Genomic DNA, 21,449 nt, shown 5'->3' with positions numbered 1-21,449 from the left:
GCTAAGAAACAATAAACAAAATCCATAATCTACTATCCACACAATCGTACGTGATCTGTTACAAAACCCAAACTATACTCTCCACATACGCTAAGAAACAATAAACAAAATCCATAATCTACTATCCACACAATCGTACGTGAGCGGTTACAAAACCCAAACTATACTCTCCACATACGCTAAGAAACAATAAACAAAATCCATAATCTACTATCCACACAATCGTACGTGAGCGGTTACAAAACCCAAACTATACTCTCCACATACGCTAAGAAACAATAAACAAAATCCATAATCTACTATCCACACAATCGTACGTGATCGGTTACAAAACCCAAACTATACTCTCCACATACGCTAAGAAACAATAAACAAAATCCATAATCTACTATCCACACAATCGTACGTGATCGGTTACAAAACCCAAACTATACTCTCCACATACGCTAAGAAACAATAAACAAAATCCATAATCTACTATCCACACAATCGTACGTGAGCGGTTGCAAAACCAAAACTATACTCTCCACATATGCTAAGAAACAATAAACAAAATCCATAATCTACTATCCACACAATCGTACGTGAGCAGTTACAAACACAAACACACAAACACATACCCTCGCACTATGAAGAAAGAGTTAGTGTTTATAATCACACTACTCTACCTACACACACACACACACACACACATTGGCAAATCGATAGTTATTTCTTTTCTAGAGTATTGGGTAGCCCTTAAAAGGGCTGTGTTTTTTTTCTGAACTCCAGATGCACCTATCTAATGGTTGCACCTTCCTGGCCTGGCGCCACACACGCATCTTCTTCCCCAGTCTCCTTTCACCTTTCTTGTGGGGAGCGCAGAGGGAGGATGATTCGCTTCAACACCCCAATCCTCTGTCTCGGGAATATTGTACGACATCCTCTCTTCTAGTTTCTTTTCCTCCTCTTCCCTCTGTCTTCTCTCCTCTTCTTCGTTCTTCATTCTTTCCTCTTCTACTATAGCCTCCGCGGCCAGTTCATTTAACAGGCGCCTGACATATTCCAGATGTATCTGGAGTTCAAGAAGTTTGCTTATTCTGCTATTCATTCTTGTGTTGATCAATCAACAAGGGTAGCTAGACTGCCCAGCGAGTTTCAATTTATAGTGAAAGCGCGGACGTGATGGAAAACATCCCCCTAAAACATAAAATTGATCTTACCTAGATCATAACCAAAAAACAACAACGCGCGGACCTAAAAGAAACACTCACTCACTTTTTTATGCTACCCATCACTATTTTAAATTTTTTTTATAAATCACTTCAATAGACTATCCACATACGCAAAGCAATCCAATCTAACCCCAAATTTACACCTCAAACACCAAAAAAAAAGACATCATTTTAATCTACTATCCATACCAACTTACTTAACCACTTGCAAACACAAACATATACCCTCACATTTTTTTAAAAAAGAGTTAGTGTTTATTTTCACACTACTCTACCTACACACATTGGCAAATGGATTGTTATTTCTTTTCTAGAGTATTGGGTAGCCCTGAAAAGGGCTGTTTTTTTGTTTGCTATGGCATTCTTTTTTAATTTCTAAGAATGCGATGTCCTCTGAGGATAGACTTTCTGGCGATAGGTCTGCTTCTTCGAAAAGAGAAGAAGAACTCTTTGGTGTCGATACGACAATCGACAAAGCCTCTGTCAGCTTCAGGTTGCTGCTGCTGTTGTTGTTGTTGCTGCTGTTGCTGCTGTCTCTGAAGTCTGTACTACTCTGTCCATTCTTCTTTTTCCCTGTTCATTTCTTCTCTGAAGAGCTCTTCTATCAGGTCTTCAGTGATTTTTAACATTCTCACATTCTCTATTTCTTCTGGCTTCGGTATCAGACTGTGTCTGACCCTATGCAAATTCACGTAGCCTTCGTTGAGCTTAGCTAGTTTGGAGCACATCTTCTTACGAGGATGAGTCGACAATGGATGGTTAGACTGGAAACAACCCCGGTTCTTAAAGTCAAAGCGCGGACGTGAAGGAAAACATCCCCCACACGGTTTTCGAGCCGCAACGTTCAGTGAGTGTCATGAGAGGGATAGTAAGAAATCAAAGAGCATCAATCCAACATTCTTATAGCTAAACAAACCACAAAGGCATTTTTTTCAAAACACAACATTTTTTATTCAAAAATCACTTAACACTAAACAACAACTCTAACATTTTAAACAATAATCCAACAATATAACATCAAACAATTTTTTCAAAACACAACATTTTTTATTCAAAAATCACTTAACACTAAACAACAACAACTCTAACATTTTTTAACAATAATCCAACACTAAAAGTTTCTCCACTAGGTAAAGAGGGATAACAGTCTTCCATGGTTTCTAGTAATCTAGGATGACTTCTCTCAAACTGTTGATTTCTATGGTATTGTCGAATTCTGCATACAGGATGACGTTCACCGTTTCATCAGGGTCTCGGTCTTTAAACTGAATTTCCACACGAATCTGGCCGGATTTTATAGGGTGGAAATGTCCCTCGTCGCTGCCTTGGTCTGGAGTGAAATCGAAAGCCCACAAAGCGTAGCCTCCTGCATAATCCTCGTACGTAATACCGTGACTGGTATTGGTTCCTAACTGTCCGGTGGCTTCGTACAGGGACAAGTACGATCTCAAGTAATTCTTCTTGGTAAAGTCAGGTTCGAAAGGTCGGGTACACAAGGTCTTGCCATCGCGACTGACTTCGATTTTGGACACGCCAAAGTGTTGAAAGTAGAAAGGATTTTTTTCGGCAGCTCCGTTGAAGGCTGTATTCTCGACGATACCAACGATCAAACGTTTGGGTAACTGTCCTTGGAACAGATGATCTTCGATCATGGATCGCTGTCCCTTGGGAATGGTGAAGGTTTTCACTTCCACGCGTCGTATGGGATACTTGGCAGTCGTTCTGCTCAACGTCTGATTGATGTCGTTTCCCACTTTAGGTAACACTTCCACACGGCGTACGTAGAGTCTGGCTTCTAGGATTTTGGTTTTGTAACCGTCACTATCAGCCATCAAATGGAAAGCGGCACTGCTACGATTCAGTCTCAGACGGACATCCACCCCGTTCAGCAAATACTTTTCTTGCAACCACATGTCCAAATGCAAACGATCCATCAGTTCTAAACTTGTGTCGGCTCCCGTGATTCTCTTTCTTCGTTCTACAAATCCATCATTGTTGTCTTTCTTTTCATCAGTTTCCAATATTTCAAACTTGGTAGGTTCGTCAGCTTCCCATACCACACAGGCATTGAGATGAGTGTTCTTGGCATCTATTCCGTACGTCAAGAGATTTTCCAGGTAGGCACGATAAGGGTAAGTATCCATGCTGCTACTGACCAGTTTGTTATTCAAGTACAAGTCCACTCCACTGAACAAGGAATGCATGAAATTGTTGACGGGAGCTACTGCTTCATCGTCTATAGCACCTCCAGTCTTATCTAGAATTTTGACTTTCAGGTACAAGTAACTGCTATTCAGATCGATGTAATCTTCGGGCTGTCCTTTGATTTCAAACTCGATGGGAGCGGAATCGGTCAGTGACGAGACGGGGTGAAATTCCACCCACTGGGATTCTTGCATCGTCATCATCGTGGGGGGCATGGCAAACAGATCCAGTTCCGTCTTGGAACAAGCGCAAGATTCTCGGTGCATCATTTTTTTGTCTCTTTTCTCAATAATCGAAAACGTCTAAGTCTCGAACGGTTCTTCTTTTCTTGGCCTTTCTCGCTTGAAGTCTGGTGAAAGGGTGTTTTCTTCGTCGTCTCTTTCTGCCTTGTCCTTGCTGAATGCCTGACTCGGTAGCGTGCAGGGCATTTATAGGTGTTTCTCGTTGGCCTAAAATGTCTTTGCCCGTTTGCAGCAAGACATTTTTGCCTGCCCTCATGAAGGCTTCTTTAGGGTTTTGTTTGTCGATGATGACATTTTGGAGAAATTCTTTGCCTTGCGTCAGTGCCGCATCTTTCAAGGCGTGCAATCCGCGTGTCACCATCGGTTTCAACACCGGGGCCACCGAACGAAAGGCCGATTTTAACATATCTCCTAAGCCGTGTCCTCGCTGTCGAGCAACCCCTCGGTACACTGGATACATGACTTAAGAGTCGTGAGAGAACCGTTTTCGAAAATGGAGTTTCACCGTGACTTTTCCTTTGGTGAATGGAATATTTTGTCCCAAATCTCCTTTTATAGCAATGTTGACCGTGTCCAAATACGACTTGCTGACCGGCAAATAGTGAGGATGGACAAATTCGCGGTGGACGTGGTAAGTGTTTCCACCTTCCTCGTCAGCGTTTGTGGCAGAATCTACTTTGAAAGGAATGACACGCAGTAACGGTACGGAGGTGTGTCCCACCAAGTTGTACTCCACCACATCGGAATACACGAACATCAAATTCAGTCCTTGGTTCAGTTCTACCGGGGCTCGAAATAACTTGCTAAGAGACTCGTTGTCGTAAACGATGGGTAATTCGTTTTTCTTGATCATGGTCTTTCTCGTGTCCATGTCTCCGCCCAACATGTCAAACAATTCAGGACAAAATAAAATGGACATGATTTTACTCCGTTCAAATTTCATCAAGAAGCGATGAGCTGCTTTGTGGTACTCCATGGTGACATTTTTGTTGACATGCTCCAAAGCTTTCAGAAACACGACATTAAACCTGGAGGTTATGGTGCTGACCAAATGTTGACCACTAAAATAATAGCCTGGGGGAATGAACAAGTGATAGGTGGTGTACTTTTGTGTACGGGTTTTCTTGTCATATTTGACATTGCTATCCATCCACTGTTGCATTTGCTCGTCATGAACTTCAACATCAAAAAAATTTTGATTGGGAAGGACATTGAGGACTTGGGTCGGGTGAATCATTTCTACTAAAGCCACTTCCCAATGGGCTTCGTGATCTAACTGGATGGCCTGAGGTAATTTGGCCATGTAACAGCACAACGTGTTCTTGGGAAACACCTCCATGGAACTGTCACTGGGTAAAGTTAAGTAAAATTGGTTTTGGTGACTCATAATTCCAGAGTTCTGTGGCTGTCCGAGGGGTTACTGGACCTCAGAGGCGTGTCTCCGTCTAAAATGGGGTTCTGGTTGTGATTGAAGTGGTGACTGGCACTGGCACTGGACACAAGGTTCCCGGGGTTCCAGTTCGAGGTGAATTTCAGGGAGGGATTAGGAAGCAGGTAACCGATGCAACTGATCAATAAAATGGTCCACAATTGTTTGTCTCCTTGTTGCAAACTCAAATTGGCGATGGCTGCCCCGATGACACAATATACCACGAAGATTTGGCAGAAAAAGACGATTTGCGTTTTAGGCGCACGTTCTCCACACCACACCCACAAGGGTTGTTTTTGTAAATCTTGCACAGAAGAACTAGGTGAAGGAGGAGTGGTCGACGTAGCTGCGTCTGCTGTGTGAAAGGGCATGATGGTCACTTCTTTTTATAGTCGATGACTTGCGAAGCGTCGATCCAAGAATAAAAACTGGGTGGATATCCTTTCCAACGTACTTTGACTTCTTTGACACGTCCTTTGCCCACTTTACGGGTTCTGCGTTCGAGAATGCTTTCGATGTCGTACACGTCGTCTTCTTTTTTGGTGACACGTTGTAACTCGGGCAAATAAAACGTTCCTTTGAGCACCTCTCCGTTCATGTCTTCCAATTTATAGACGGCAGGATGACGGCCATGCACTCGTCCAGTGACGCGAAACAATTCGGTCGTCCAGTTAGGTAAGTAACCTTTGTCGAAAGTGCGTTTGGTTTTGCCAATGCGCACCCAATCTCCTACGGCCAACTCTCCACTTTTCTTGTGGACAGCCCTCGTCGGGGACGTACCAAACAGGCGCTCAAACACCAACACTTCGTTCTCTGGAGTCACGTCTTGCGGGGCACGTCCAATGCTTCGATGGTAAGATTGGTTGTACGCTTGCACCAGGTGCGGTAAGATGTCGATGTACTTCAGAGTGTGGTGATGCGTAAAATATTTCCACATGCGTTCTTTCAAAGTGCGTTGAAAACGTTCCACGATGCTGGCTTTGGTTTCGGGATTCTCGGTGGTAAAAGAATGAATGTCACGTTTCTTTAATTCTTTTTGGAAAGCTTGGTTCAGAAATTCGGTACCTTTGTCCGTTTGCCATCGAAGAGGGTGACGACCGCTTTGTTTCAACACCCGTTGCAGGGCTCGCACTAACTCGCTGCTCGATTTGGAAGTCAAGGGTACGACCCAAGCAAATTTCGAAAAGACGTCGATGACACAAAACAAATATTTGTAGCCACGATTGTAGCTGGCCAAATGAGAGACATCGGCTAAATCGGCTTGCCATTGATGATCGATGCCTTCCACTCGGGTGCGACTTCTGGCAAACTTGCGTCGAATGGGTTTGTGTAAAGTGTAGGTAGCTTGTTCTTGTAACCATCGTTGCACTTGAGGTAAACGGAGACTTTTCAGCCGCGTTTTGGCAGCACGATACAATTTTTGAACTCCTGCGTAACCTGCAGGATGGGAGGGATCGTAGTAAATGCTGGCTAAGACTTTTTCCATTTTTATTTTTTGTGTTAATAAGACACCCACTCTTGGAGGATGCTACTCTTTTTCTCTTGGGGTACTTTCTTGGATTGCAATGCTTTGCGCGTGCGGCCGGCAATAGGTGTCGAAGAGGAGGATGTCTGAGCGGGGGATATCGGTTCTTGTTTCACTTCTGTCTTCACTTTCTTTTTCTCTTGTGATGAAGAAGGGGTGGCCATCATCTTTCTAATCCATCCAATTCTGCAGGTAGGTGGTGTTGTTAACTTGCGTACTTTTTCTGGTGGAGTTTGAAACCCTTCTTCTTCTTCTTCTCCTTTTTCTGTCTTGGTCACTGGTACTGGTGGTACTGGTACTGGTACTGGTACTGGTGATGGTGCTGGACTTTTCATCAAGGTCTTAAAATCTTTCAGAGTGGGTAGAGCTGTTTCGTCTAAAGCTTTCTGGTGAAAGAGTTGCAGTCGTTGCAAGAGTTGACCGTACTTTTGCGATTTTTCTGTTTCGGACAAATCTTGGCGATCCATCAAGGACTGCAATTCGTGTTGTAACTGGGACATCTCGCTCAAATTGGGATTGGGAGGTAAATGCGGGTGCGTTGTTCTTGCCACCGATGGTATTCCATCCATCGTTTGTAAGGCACTAAAGCTAGTTTTCGTCCTTCCATGGGGTTGTCAGGGGTCAATTCTGAGATCTTGGGACTTCCGAGGGCCTTTTTATCTTGCTCCCACCAGTCCTCCCAACATGGTTCCCAAGACTCCTTTCAGTATGGGACCTAACAAGAGAGGCAAAATGCCTCCACGTTGGACCAACATCTTCTTTTTTTGACGAATGGGAATTTTCTTTCGAACCATTTGGCGAAGAACGTGACGATGCTTGCTTAAGCATTGTTTCTGGTGTTTGGACAAAGGGATCGTGCCTTTCAAAACGTTCAAACAACATTCGCACACGGTATCGATGACCTCTTTGGAAGCTGTTTGAATGAGTTTTTTTCGTAGGGGTGGAGAAGCTTTGGACAGGACAGATAACATGTCCCCATGTTTGGCTAAACGTGGTGGCAGTCCTTTCCTTTTCTTTCCTTGGGGTTTTCTGGAGGGTGACATCTTTGAGTCTTCAGGAGCACCAAAAAACAGATACCCTACTTGGTCACAGGCCTTTTTTATACTGGAACGCGTCGCCACTGATTGTCTTTACGTCTTATCAGTTTGAGGACAGGCATGACACGTCGTGCAGGGGTACGCAACGGACTAAATCGAGCCAGTTCTTGCTTGGACAAATCCAGTAAACTTTGTAACATGCCCGATCTTTCATGGACTTTGATTTTGGGAGAAGGTACTTTGTGAGCAGCAGCCACTGCCACTAAATTGGAGGGTCCTGCCACTGGAGAAGTTCTTTTGGGGGTCATTAACGGAGAAGTTCTTGGTGTGATCAACGTCTCCAAGTACTCTTCAGTTCCTGGTGTCATCAACGGAGAAGTGGATAAACGTGAGGATGCCGGAGACGCAGTCACTGCCGTGGCAGATCGTGGTTTGCGAGTGTAAGGTTGCGTCCTGGCCGAAGTGCCTCTCTTGCGACTAGTTTTCTTCTGTGGACTTTTCTTTTTCTGGGGACTTTTTCTCTGTTTCTTTTTCTGGGGGCTTCTTTTCTTTTTCCGGGGTGGTGGTGTCTGGTCAGAGGAGGGTCCTGCCACTGGAGAAGTTCTCCTTGGGGACCTGGTCTTTTTCTTCTTGGGGCTTCGTTGGACTTTTGTCTTGGGTATAACTTTGGGGGCGTTAGGATCCCATTTTAAGAGTGAGCGAATGATGACCCCTCCTAGAGTACCGCTCCCTCCAGGTTTCAAAATGATTTGTTTTTTGGTTTGAGTGTCGATGCTGGGATCGGCCAGTTGGACCAAAGCGACTTTGTTTCGATCGAAAAAGCGTTTGGTTTGATGAGGAATCTGAATGATTCCTTGGAGTAATTGACGTGCCCTCACCGTGAACCATCGTAAGACTTCTTTGAGACTAGCTTCTAAGACACGAGCTCGTGTTTGTGGATCTTTTTCTCGACTGATGCCATACAAGGCACGAATCAATTTGACGGGAAGATGCGACTGAAGGGACGTCAAGTTCACACTGTGTGAGACAGACGAAAAAGGGTCTGAGGTTTTTATAGATTTTTTTATGGGGAGTGAAATGAAGTCGAGGACGGAGACGTGTACAGGACAGGCCCTCCGTCTTGGCACCAGTGGTGAAACAAGTGGGTACGAAATCGCAAATCCTCGGGAGTCGTAGGTTTCAAATCGACGAGTAAATAGGCGTGTGGCGTTTGAGTGGCATCGTCGTACGCCTGAGTCAGCCAAGGCGTTCCTAACTGTTTGGCTAAGACTTGCACTTGCGATTTATCTCGAGGGCTTTTAAACAAGACCACGTAATGCGCATTGAGACTGATGGTGCGATGGGCTTTACTTTGTTGAAACAAATTTTGGGTGATGTAAACGACACTGACATTACGGTGATGCCCTTTACGCGTGAACCAGTTTAATTTCTTCTTCGTCTTCTCCTAACATGTCGTCGAAAATGACCAAATGGGTTTGACGGGAGTCAGAGACGATGCCGTCGTCTTCTTTAGGAATGCCTTCCACAAACACGATGGAATCGCCTTGACTTTCTCGCAAGAGGTTGTACGCCGATTGCCACTCTTTGTAACACCACACGATCCGTTGAGGTGGCCGATCGATCAAATGATGTTTATGTTCGATCAAACGTTTGACGAATTCGGTTTTGCCTGAACCGCTAGGTCCAGCAATGAGCATGTTAAAGGGATGGCGAAGATACAAAGCCTCCCAACTGGCACGATCTAAGTGTTCGTCGATGACTTTGACAGTGGAGGAAGAGGGAGCAGAGACAGTAGAGGTAGCCATGGTGTGAGAAATGTCACTTGTGACACGAAAAACAAACAAGACAAGAGTTTATATACTTTTTCAGAACACGTTTATTGAATGTTTTTTTTTTCAAACATGAATACGAAAGACAAAAATACATAAAAGCCAAAGGCTTAAGTACAAGAATAAAAGGCACATGATAACCATGAACGTGGAATAAAAACAAGTGTCTGTACAACAACCACATGTTTTGGGTAAAGTTCTAACCAGTTCTATAGTAGGGGGTAAGGTCACACAAGTGTCCTCCCGAAAGGGTCTTTCAGGCCTGTCCACGACAGTCCTGTCCTGGGTGACGGGTTCTTCTGGCACCGTCACTAACACAGGTTGAAAAGTAACTTTTTTCCTTGAATAACTCTCGTGCATACTGGGCCACCTCTTGTGTCCAAGCCTCAAAACCCTGGTCTCGGTGATGTCCAACATTTGACTCCTAACCAATCTGGTTTCTTCTTCGTCAACGACATGGTAAGTTACTTCAATGAACAATGAACTATCGATGTTCCCTAGGGTTCCTTTTTATATACAGACCAATACCGACGTGACCGTACGGCAACGTAAAGTGATTGGGAAGTCGCACTCGCTTCTGGTATACAATTTAATAGACTTTTTCCAAGGGTCGACTGACGATGTGGTGAGTGAGTAAACGTACAATCTTGTTCGGTTGATAGGTGGTCACTTTAAAGTTTCCATCCTCTCCCGATTGCAAGGCTTCTTTCAATACCCCAAAGTTGACCACTCGACTGGTACGATAATTCAGAGTCAGTCCTTTCACTTTCCACGTCGTGTGCACTTCTCCTTGCTTGTCCCGGTATTCGTAGCCGTAATTTTTGGGACCGCCACTGACGAAACTTAGAATCTTGTCGTCGGGATGCTCGTCTGTCCAGGCTCCTAAACGGTCTCCTTCGATGTCAGGGTGCTGTTGACTCGGGTGATGGATGTAAATGCAACTGTCCGTGTCAAAGTACAGGACGCGTTCTTCTAACAGTTCTAAAGCTTCGTACAATTTTAAGCGAACATGAGCTGTCACGTAAGCCGCAATGATGACATTTCCAAAAGGGTCGTCTTGTACAAAGTCCAGATCTTCTTCGTAATTGACCAAGATCAAATCCTAGAGAACGACGTCCACGTGTTTCATGTATTTGGTTTTGTCGTGAATCATCTGGAAGTAGCGGGAAGGTTCTGTCAAATATTCCGTCTTGGGTAAACACGGTGGTTGTGCCATTTTACCCCACAAGCAATTTAACATCACTTTGGCAAACGATCGCCTGCCTTCGTTTTTTTCGATGTGGTCTAAAGAGATGCCTTCTTGTTCGTAGTATTTCTCTTTGAATTTTATTTGGTCTTCGGGAGTGTGACACCAGGAAGGATAGCCGCTGGCTTCTTGTTTCAGTTTCAAAAAGGCATCCACGTAGTCGGCGAAAATGCCTTTCTGAGTAGGGTCACCCTTGTGGTACTGTTGTGTCTTGGGAAAGTGGCAAATTTCGTACACTTCTAACAGTTGGTATCCCATGTCCAGAGCTTTGAACAATTCTATGCTGACCCAGGTTCCCGTCAAAGCCCGTTCTTCCTGGGTGTGATGGCAAGGCTGTTCTTGGTTGCACGTTTCGGCACAAGTACGGCACAAGGGAAACATCAGTTTGCCTTGACAATGGTGAGGTAAGACGGGATGGCATAGGTTCGTGGGAGGCAAAACTTTACACTTGATCAAGCCTTCGTATTGTCGAATGTTTTTCAGGTCGATGTGTTCCGTTAACAATTGCGGGTGCCCTACAGAAAACGACAATATTTGCACACGTAGGGATACAGCGAACACACGTCCAAGTATTTGATTTCTTCTCCTTTCTCTTCGTCGGCTTGGTACAGCAAACAGGTGGCATTGGTCCTTCCTCCGTACAAACTATCCCTCGGGTTCAGCGGGTCCATGAACTGGTAACCTTCCACGAGGCGTTTAAACTCGGGATCGGTTTTCATACGGTGATCGTACTCGTGTTCCCACATTTCCACCACTTGGTATCCTTCCTGTTCTAACTTTAGGCGCCGCTGACAAGTGTCCTGGTACAAGTCTTCCATGGTTCGTTGCAAAAACTGATTTTTAGTGCCACGGTCAGGGTAACAGACGGGACATCCGTGAAATAAGCAACCGTTAAACTCGTACACAATCTTGGGGTTTTCTAAGTCCCAGCCATCGACCGAATACGTTCCGATGGTCTTTTTGCCCCCTCTGTTGCGGGCATGCTGAATCCACTTGTCTTCCTTGTCGCACAAGTAATGTAACCAACGTAGGGCTTTGACCGAGTATTGACGTTTGACAAAGTGGGTCGTTTGAGGACTGATGACAGCCACAGTGTTTTCAGGCATGAATCGTTGTCGATACACTAAGGAACACGCTTTGGCAATGGTGCAAGCTTCTTTCAAAGGATCGACCCCTCCGTGTTCCATGAACAGTTCTCGAAATTTTCCACAGCAACGCCGTAAAATGTCCACGTCGGAACGACAATACTTTAGCATTTCTTCCTGAAAGTCGAAAGGGTCCGAGGCGTGAGCTTGGTACCAAGCGTAGAAAGCTTCTCGTTGTTCGGTACGCATGTTGTCGGGGTCGTAATAGTGAGCCTCAGGTAAATGGGGTAGAACGGCATGTTGATTGGCTTCCGTATTGAAAAAGTGAGGAAAGTACCCTTTAGCCATTTCTGTCATTCCAAACGTTTTAGGCATTCGACTCAAAGGCATGGCCAAGTAACTCATCGAATCTTTAAACTGCACTTGTCCCACTTGCATGAAAATGATTTTGGCTGCGTTCAAAGTCACTTTAGGACGCTCGGTGCCTTGTTCCGTATAGTATCTGAGAAGAAACTGTCCATCGTATCCGGAGAAATTGTGAGCCATCACCGTGGCATGACGATGACAATCTCCGTAACGTTCGATGTCCTCTTGGCTCCACGTCTTGTCGATGGGATCTAAGACCCATTGGGCAAAATCGGCTAACGTGTTCGGTCCTCGAAAGATTTTTTCACGCCCTCCGGGAATTTTGCTGCAGTGAGGGCAATGACTGAAGATAGGTTCTTGAATGCACTTCTCGCACGCTCGATGAGCCACGCAGAAATTAGGAATGTGAATGCCGGTCTCTTGCATGCATTCGAAATCGAAAAAGATGAAATTGCCTTTCTTCTTGTGACCGTCCTCTTTCTCTGGTGGGGGTTGGTATTTTTGCACGTAACATTGGTGTTCCAGGTCGACGATGTGGTGACAAATGTGACATTTTTTCTTTCCTCGACATACGTGTGCCTTGGTACTGTTGGTACGTATGCCTTGTCTACACGTAGGGCACAATCTCAGGAGTTGACAAGCACATTTCTTCTGTGAACCTTGTGTTTTCAAATGTTGTTGGTAACAGGTAGGGCTGACAAACGTGCGCAGACAAGTCGAACAAGGCACTGGTTCTTCGCTCAGACAGGGTGGAGAGGCCAAACATCCTGGGCATTTCCATCCACAATGCTTGTGTTGCTCTCGATTATTATAACCATAGTCACATTTCTCACAGTAATATCTGTATCCCAGGAATCCGGTGATAGTGGTAATGGTATCGAAATGGTCATCGTGATGATAAACATGAATGTATTTTCCGTCCTTAAAATCTTGGCCTCGAAACAACAGAGGTCCGTGCATTTCTTGAGGGTGCACTTTCAAGGTGTAGCGTGGAGCTAGGGCATCTTGCAATTTTTGCATCTCAGGAATGCCACAGGGTGTGTCTTTGGACAGGCCAGCTTGTTGCAACAGGAGTTCTGCTTCGTTTCGTTGTTTGGTTCGGTTCGATTTTCGAAAGTTCTCCCAGGTTCTTTTCCATTCTACCGTGTCGTTCTTGTTGGCATAGGTTCGTCCCACCACGATGGCACGGGCTAAGCACATCTGGTCTTGAGGGTTGTTAATTCGGACGAGACTTGTTTTGGTGTTGCGAAGGTCGTCCACCAATAACATCTTTTTGCGTCCTGTCCCTTGAGGAAGAGAGACGTGAGCCATTTTCAGTGTGGCTTTACCATCGGTGATGTCAAACTGGTCATTAGATTGTTGTACGTGTTGAATGTTGTCCATGACTTTGGAAGGGGTTAGTTCTGCGGGTCTGCTAAACTCGATCCAAACAGGGGATTTCAAACCGTCGTGATCTATGGATAGTGTCAAGCGATCGTCTTCTTTGGGTTGACATTGTCGCTTGAGTGAAGTGAGCAAAGAATCCCACATCTCGGTGATAAACCCTTCTGCTTTCTCCAATGGTACGTCGGCCTTGAAATCTTTAAACTTCACCGTGTAGGTGTAAGCCGTGGTTCTAAATTTTCTAGAGGAGCGCTTTTCCGTCTCTCGAATGGAATAGTACTTTTCAGGGTTGACTAAGGGTGGTGAACTTTGTTTAGAGGGTTCGGATTCTGGTTCACTCATGTCCTCTTCAAAATCACTGGCATGAATTTGTGCCAAGATTTCAGCCCTGGTACGAGGCGATAGATCACGTTTCTGCCTCTTACTTTCTTCTTCTTTCTTCTCGAATGAATGGGATCGTTTCATCTTGAGTGCAAAACGTCAAATGACTCAAGTTTAAACACCATAGACTAATTTATAGTCATGACAAACCAGCGTATATAAAAGGGTGTGTGTCTTGTCCTTTCACTATTCATTTCACTCTCAAACCGAGCACAACGATGGAAGAGACTACCCAGATGGAACGTTTCGTCAGAGCTTTGCGAGGGGTCATTAGAAAATTCTCTTCAGACCAGCCTACGGACTACTCTCCTTCCTTTCGAGATAAAAGTCAGGATACTTGCTATATCTGTCAGAAGAAAGGGCATTGGTCTTCAGAGTGTCCAGACCGTCAAAAAAGAAAAAAAACAGGGGCTAAAAAAGACAAAAGTCAAGATACCTGTTATTATTGTAAAGAAAAAGGACATTGGTCTCCAGATTGCCCAAAAAAGGAACAAGAGGAGTCAGAAGAAAAGAAGAATTCTTCAGAAGAAGAGAGGGATTCTTCGGAAGAAGAGAGGGATTCTTCGAAAGAAGAGAGGGATTCTTCAGAGGAAGAAGAGGAAGAAAGAAGACAATTCTATTTAAAAGAGGCAAAGAAACAGGAGAAGAAAAGAAGAAGGGAAGAAAATGAGGAAAAAACGGTGAAGAAATTCAAAAAACAGAGAGACTAAATAATGAGAAAGAAGAAGTGTACGAACTTTTTAAAGTGTTCTGTGGTGAATTGTGAATTGGATTGTAAAAAATGGATAAAAGAATACATGAATGATATAAGGTAAGTGTCTTTGAGTTTTGATTTTAAAATAAGAAGCTACACTCACGCACTCATACACAGACACGTACTATAAGGGTAAAATGGGTGGGGTTTATTTTTGAGTTATTGGCAAATTGAAATTGTATTTCTTTTCGAGAAATGTGGGTGGCCCTGAAAAGGGCCTTTTTTCTTTATGGTGTAGGAGTGAGTTTAACCAATCAACTTTACTGCCTTAAGCCTTTGCCACGGCCGAGGCCTACTTCTGATGTTTGGGTTGAAATCACTAAGGGTGGTACGACAGGCTTAGTCACAGGGTTGGCGTGTTTAGCTCGGGAAGGTCGTATTCTCTTCGGTCGTGATAAAGAAGTCTGATACATTTGTTTCAGACTTCTTAACTCCGCTAAAATGTCCAACAGTACCGTAGCCGTTTGATTTTCACCCTCTTGTTTCTTTGCTGATACTTCTCCTTGCTGTTGTTGCTGTTGTTTTTTTCTTACCTCTTCTTGTTGCTGTTGCTGTTGCTGTAGGAGAAAAGCTTGTTCCGCTTCCTTTTGTCGTTGCATAAATTTCTCCAATTCTTCTTTCTGTCTCTGTCTAAAATTCTCGACTTGCGGTAATGAAGAAGGTAACGAAGGTTCCGGAACAAATTCTTGCGAGGTAAGAAAATCCACAAAATCCCAATGTACCTCTTCTGAAAGTAAGTCCGGGTTCCCTTGGGCAGTCTCCCCTGCTGGTGCACCCCAATGGATCGTTTTCTGAGTTTCCGTCATGTTGAATCACTGTCGCATAGATTGACTGCACACAAGCGCTAACGAATCTATATAGACCACGTGACGTCACAGACTGCTGTCTTCGGATTGGATGCGAGCTGACTGAATTTTGTAACGCGTGTTCGGATTGGTGAATGAATTCAATCCGTTTCAATCCTTCCTGTACCTATAAATAAGCGCAGTTCACTGCATTGATTCACCTATTCTCGTCGCTTCAAGATGTGGACCACAGTTGAGTCATCCACCCTTGTGTCTTCCATGATGTTTAGGACGGACATGCTCATGTATGTCAGGTCCAAGTGGACTGTTGTTGATAGGACAGATACTAGTCAATGGATGAGGAGAGTTTACATAGAAAGACAAGGATGTCTCAAGAGGGTACTTGTGTATGGACCGGCAGTTAGAAGGAGTTTAAGAAGAAGAAGAAGAAGATGTGACAGATGCCATCTATGTTAATATTAATATTAACATAAACCCAAAGGCCCTTTTCAGGGCCAGCCATATTTCTCGAAAAGAGATAGCCTTTCCATTGCCTACCCTTTTTTAAATTTAAATTTAAATTTAAATTTAAAAAAACTTTTTTTTTAAAAAAAAAATCCCATATTCAATTCCCCTTGTCCCTAGACAAACCCAAACTCTATGTTAAATTCCCATTGTCCCTAGAGTGGCCCAGCGTTTTTCTCCATGTTAAATTTCCATTGTCCCTAGAGTGGCCCAGGGGTGTTTTTAATGCTAAGTCCCATTGTCCCTAGGGTGGCCCCATTCACTACTAACGTATCTGTCAAAGCTAATGTATCAACAGATAATGGTGTTAGTTCAATTGATATTATCTAGCAGCGTCATATATAATAGTCCTTTTTTTTTTTTTTTTTAGATCATTTGCCCTTTGCGGAGGCCGTGCTTTGAAGAATAGAAAACCTTCAACATTTTATCAGCGTGATACCAACATGTATCTATGTAATTATAACCCTGTATCGACTAATAACATATTTCTTTGAACTTTTGAAACACAATTATACTTGTGGACTTTTGTACGATCAAATATTCATTACTTAAGCATTCGTTTTAAGGTGTAATAGTGTAATAGTGTGTGTGTGTGTGTGTCTGTGTCTGTGTGTGTGTGTGTGTGAGAGAGAGAGAGAGAGAGAGAGAGAGAGAGAGAGAGAGAGAGTGAGAGAGAGAAATGGTATCATCCTTTCATAAAGGACTAAAACCTTTTAGAAACCAGTACCGGTCGATGATGATTATAATGGTAATAATGAAGATGATATTAATCGTTCATTAAACAAGTTTTAAGTTTAATAAATCATGTAGCTGCACTGATAATGTATTATTTGTGTTCAGACAATTTTATTTTGTCGCGAAACGTTGTACAGATATTAATAGAGTGTCATACAAATATCGTCCTCACCATAAAGAGTGGAACGGAAAGTATTGGATATCCGCATGTTCTTGAAAGACATAATTCGTCAACATTATATAATGGTGGACATCGCTCACCAAGACACGTAGCTGCATTGTAATTATATGCGAACCATTTCAAAATGCATTCGCTAATAATTATTACACAGTTCTTACATATGCCGTTTGTTCTCTTGTCAAAAACCTGCATACTATGTAGAAGTGGGGCTTCACTGTTGTACGTTTACGCCACAATTTTTGTTACGGGTGTTATTTTGGCAGTACTTGTAACAGTATTATAGGCTACCAGCTGCTTGAATGCATCTATATGGATGCTGTTTAGCTGAAACTCTCTCACTGTGTCAGTGTCTACCTTCCTGTGGGATTCAGCTTGCACACTGGGGTGTGTCAATTAGGGATGAAATGTTAACCAGATATATCGCTAAGGAATACACTGTGTCTGATGGGATTTTGTCCTTGTGGCATCTTAAGCTCATGATCAGTCCACTACTAAAACGAGTGAAGAGCACAAAAAGCTGTACAAATATGTTGATCAAATAATCTCTTGACGAAGTGTTGTGTACTAATTAGGTATTAGCACATCCAAGCCGGTAACATTATTTGACTGGCCAAAATAATTTTGTTTTTACGGCATATTGCTATATATATATATATATATATATATATATATATATATATATATATATATATATATATATATATATATATATATATATATATATATATATATATATATATATATATATATATATATATATATATATATATATATATATATATGTGTGTGTGTGTGTGTGTGTGTGTGTGTGTGTGTGTGTGTGTGAACTAGCTTTTAGGGATTAATGCTGCATAACCTTTGGCTTAATTATAAAAATACACTACAAGAAACAGAGTAACTGAATTTATGTTGCATTCCAAAATAAATACACAACCATTGATTCAGCAATAAATAATAACATTAATGCGCACATAGCACCGCCAGGCGACATTTGAACTTCGCAAGCTTGACAGTAGTTTAAAAAAGAATTGATGTTTTGGTCAACTTAAAGTTGAAATTTATAGTCATATTGTTAATAAATAATACATTGGAACAACGTTTCCGTTTGGTCTGGAATGGATGGATTTTGTTATTTTTCTGATTATGATGGACAGGATTATTCGTACTAGCTGAAATAATTGTCATAAGTTGAAACGTTGCAGAGATCACTTCATTAATGAAGGCGCGAAATATGTGGAATTATTTAAACCTCGATGGGAGTGTGCTAATAACGTCGGTTAGATGAATCTAATCCTGACTGGATAAGAAAAATAAGGGGTGGAGAGTATTCCCAGGTGAAGTTTCATATTTTAAATATCCGATACCACAAAGTAGTCAGTCTAGTTGAGTTATAAACGCTCAATTGATTTTATAAGGAAATTTTGTCATCTCGGTCTAAACGGAACTGCTAACAGTATTTTTTTTTATTTATAAATTTTTGGTTAATCATGCTTATGTATATCCTGCAAGTGGCAAGTAATATTTTATTTTGTTTAATTAATTAAATTGTTATATTCTGTATCCAGCGATTAATTTGTTCTATTATATATCTCCATTTATAGTTCATACCATATATTAATTGCCTATGTGCGTCGAGCGTCCGCCTAAGATGCTGGACGTCATTGGTTAGTATTGGTCGGCCTGGTGTAACTGGATAATGTGACTGGTTGGGACATGATGGTAAATGTCTGCGGCATGATGCTCCAGCGCTAGACATCACTGTAAACTGCCACACTGCAGACTTCGTAGCGATATAAATAAAATTGTTACAGCTACGTTGAAAACAAAAGCCCACACAAACACACGCTCCATCTATTAATTTTATATTGTTATTATTATTCACTCGATCCACCGACGTCGATCATAATCTAGACATTGATAACCAACCCCAACCTCACCGTACCAGTGACCAAAGTGCCTAATTGTTTTCATAGTCACATTGATCTCACCACACCTACATGTATAACCGATTCGTTTGAAAACACAGTCTGGTCGACTCAAATTCAAAGAATACTCGAGACATATTTAATTAAAAAGTTTGAATTTTAATCCGATGTTTGAAGCCTCTTTCTTTCAGCGGCGCAATTATAATTATATAGCCAGGAATGTGCTGAAGTGCCAATAAACCAGATGCATACATATATAAATACACGCATACATACATACATACATACATACATACATACATACATACATACATACATACATACATATATGCATACATACATACATACATACATACGCTGTGCATGATTTGTACCTCTATATTTCAAAGCATACACGCACGAAACAACGTTGTACAATAGTAACATCCTTGTATTCAAAAAGTATGCGTACCTAACAAGCTAGTGGAAGTGAATCGGTGTAATATATTAAGCGATATATTAACCGATACACTTTTGATTTTGCACTAATTAACCATGGCAACATACGCTATTGCGGAACAATTTGTTTTTCAATATATTTATGTACATGAGTGAACATTATGACGACTTATCGGTATTTCAACAACATGTAAAGATATGAGAGAGAGAGAGAGAGAGAGAGAGAGAGAGAGAGAGAGAGAGAGAGAGAGTTGTTGTTGTTGTTGTAGGGTTTAACGCAATTTTTCAGCACAAGATAGGCTATACATGGCGGCCAGTATTAATGGTGGAGGAAGAACCCAGGAAATCCCCGGAAAGAACCACCGACCCTCGAGAAGCTACTGGCAAGCTTACTCACATACCCACATTGGCCGAATCCGAGGCTCGAACCTACGCAGGCAGAGGTGAGATGGCAGTGATCCGATACGGAGAGCGCTTTAGACCACTCGGCCACTCGGGGCCCCTGAGAGAGAGAGAGAGAGAGAGAGAGAGAGAGAGTTTATTGGCAGCTTACCATTACGATTATTCTTCTAGTATCCTCGAAATGATATCTTTCTCGTGCTAATAGATGTGGATTTGAATTAATTATTAGAACAGACCTACTAGGAAGCGTTATTAATATTTGCCCTAAGACCTGCTCACAGCCGTTTGCACTGTTAACTTCGAAGGCATTTATATCTGCTCTGAAAAGGCGGTGGATGAATACAGCCTTGAACGGCATGCTATGTAACTGTGTAAAAAAATTTTTTTTTTTTAAAAAATGTGTTGACGACAAACCTACAATCTTACCGCGCTAACAAATGTATGAGCACCATAGTATTTAGAAAACTCTGATATGCGGAGACAATTCAAGACCATATCATAGACACAGCAAGACATATAGCGAAGCTGTTAGCAAAGACTAGTTCAGTCAACGTCTAGGCACGGAAAGCACCTTTGCAATATACCACAAATAATTTGATCACTAAGCGGGGTGGGTGGTCGGTGTGGGAGCGGTTGCAGAAAGAAATTATCCCCCCATTTCAGAGTGTAATGTTCAGTCACTCCCCTCAAACCAAAATGCGCAGAGTTGTTAAACCACAATGTGTTAACAATGGCTTCAGGTGTTTCCATCCCCATTAGTTTTTTACTATACAAGGCATTTATTTCTTCGTCTGTGATCGGTTGACTCCGATTGGGTTTATTTCCTTTTCCATTAGATTTTAAATCTTTTTGCTTAGCCCGAAGAGCTTCCCTTGTTAATGCAAAATTTGTGTCTGTTCCTCTCATGATTGTACTTGCATATTTCTTGATTTTAAGGTGGCGATCAATGGAGCTGATGATGCTTTTTAAGCTGTTCGGTTCAAACTCAGATCCATCTTTTCTCTTAACACTGAGTATAAAACCAGCCAGGTGCTGATCCAATTCAGATGTGTGTATCTTGTGTAAATTTCTGAATTCATTTTTTGACTGCAAGAATTCTGTCACTAGCCTTACATTAAAAAGTGTCTTTTTTAAAGTGTTTGCATTCTGCATACTTTCTATAAATTTCAGTATATCATCAGGCTCATGGTGTACAAATCTGTCTTCCCTAACACAATGATCATTTTCATTTACAAATGTCTCAGCCATGTCTCTATCAAACTCTCCAATTAACTCACAGTTTAGTAGATTAAATGTTGCTTCATCATCTTGTTCCTTATCTGATGTCACTGTTTTCTTTTTTCCACAGAGTTGCAGTGTTTGATTTTTGCCAGAGGGAGAGACTGGAAACAGCAGTGTTGACAGAGATGACAGCAGACGACACAGGGTGGAGCTCAATAATATTTATTTCCTGGATTGAGTATGGTTGGGGGTTTTTTTTCGTGTAAAAATGTTAGTTTCTATAAAAAAAATATTTTACAAGAAAATCATTTTCTTGTTATTTTTTCTTTTTTAAATGTCATATTACAAGAAATTCATATCCATGTTTAGAGAGTATAATAGCTATAAAACATGTTCATTATGCATATTCATACGCCATGGGCAAATCACAATTTGATATACCAATACTATTGGCATATCAAGTTGCTTTATACCAACACTTCAAAGGCCATGTTATTTTTAATATATATATAATGTAAGCTCTATCAATGATATACCACGA

General features: G+C 42.2%; 1 protein-coding gene across 1 annotated transcript in view; it reads right to left on the bottom strand.

Annotated features, from left to right (window-relative positions):
- Positions 1–20,011, bottom strand: part of LOC149801983 (hillarin-like) — a 77,005-nt gene extending 56,994 nt beyond the window's left edge. Inside the window, exon 1 of the mRNA XM_089954372.1 lies at positions 19,839–20,011. Coding sequence (XP_089810498.1) covers positions 19,839–19,841 — 3 coding nt within the window. The 5' untranslated portion in view covers positions 19,842–20,011. The remainder of the gene's footprint in view (positions 1–19,838) is intronic.
- Between the last annotated feature and the right edge of the window lie 1,438 nt (positions 20,012–21,449).

This window comes from Sinohyriopsis cumingii, chromosome 4, assembly GCF_028554795.1.
Source record: "Sinohyriopsis cumingii isolate HCF-2022 chromosome 4, ASM2855479v2, whole genome shotgun sequence".
Lineage (NCBI taxonomy): Eukaryota > Metazoa > Mollusca > Bivalvia > Unionida > Unionidae > Sinohyriopsis > Sinohyriopsis cumingii.
Note: the sequence above shows the minus strand (reverse complement) of the source record. Positions and strands in the feature narration are given on the sequence as shown.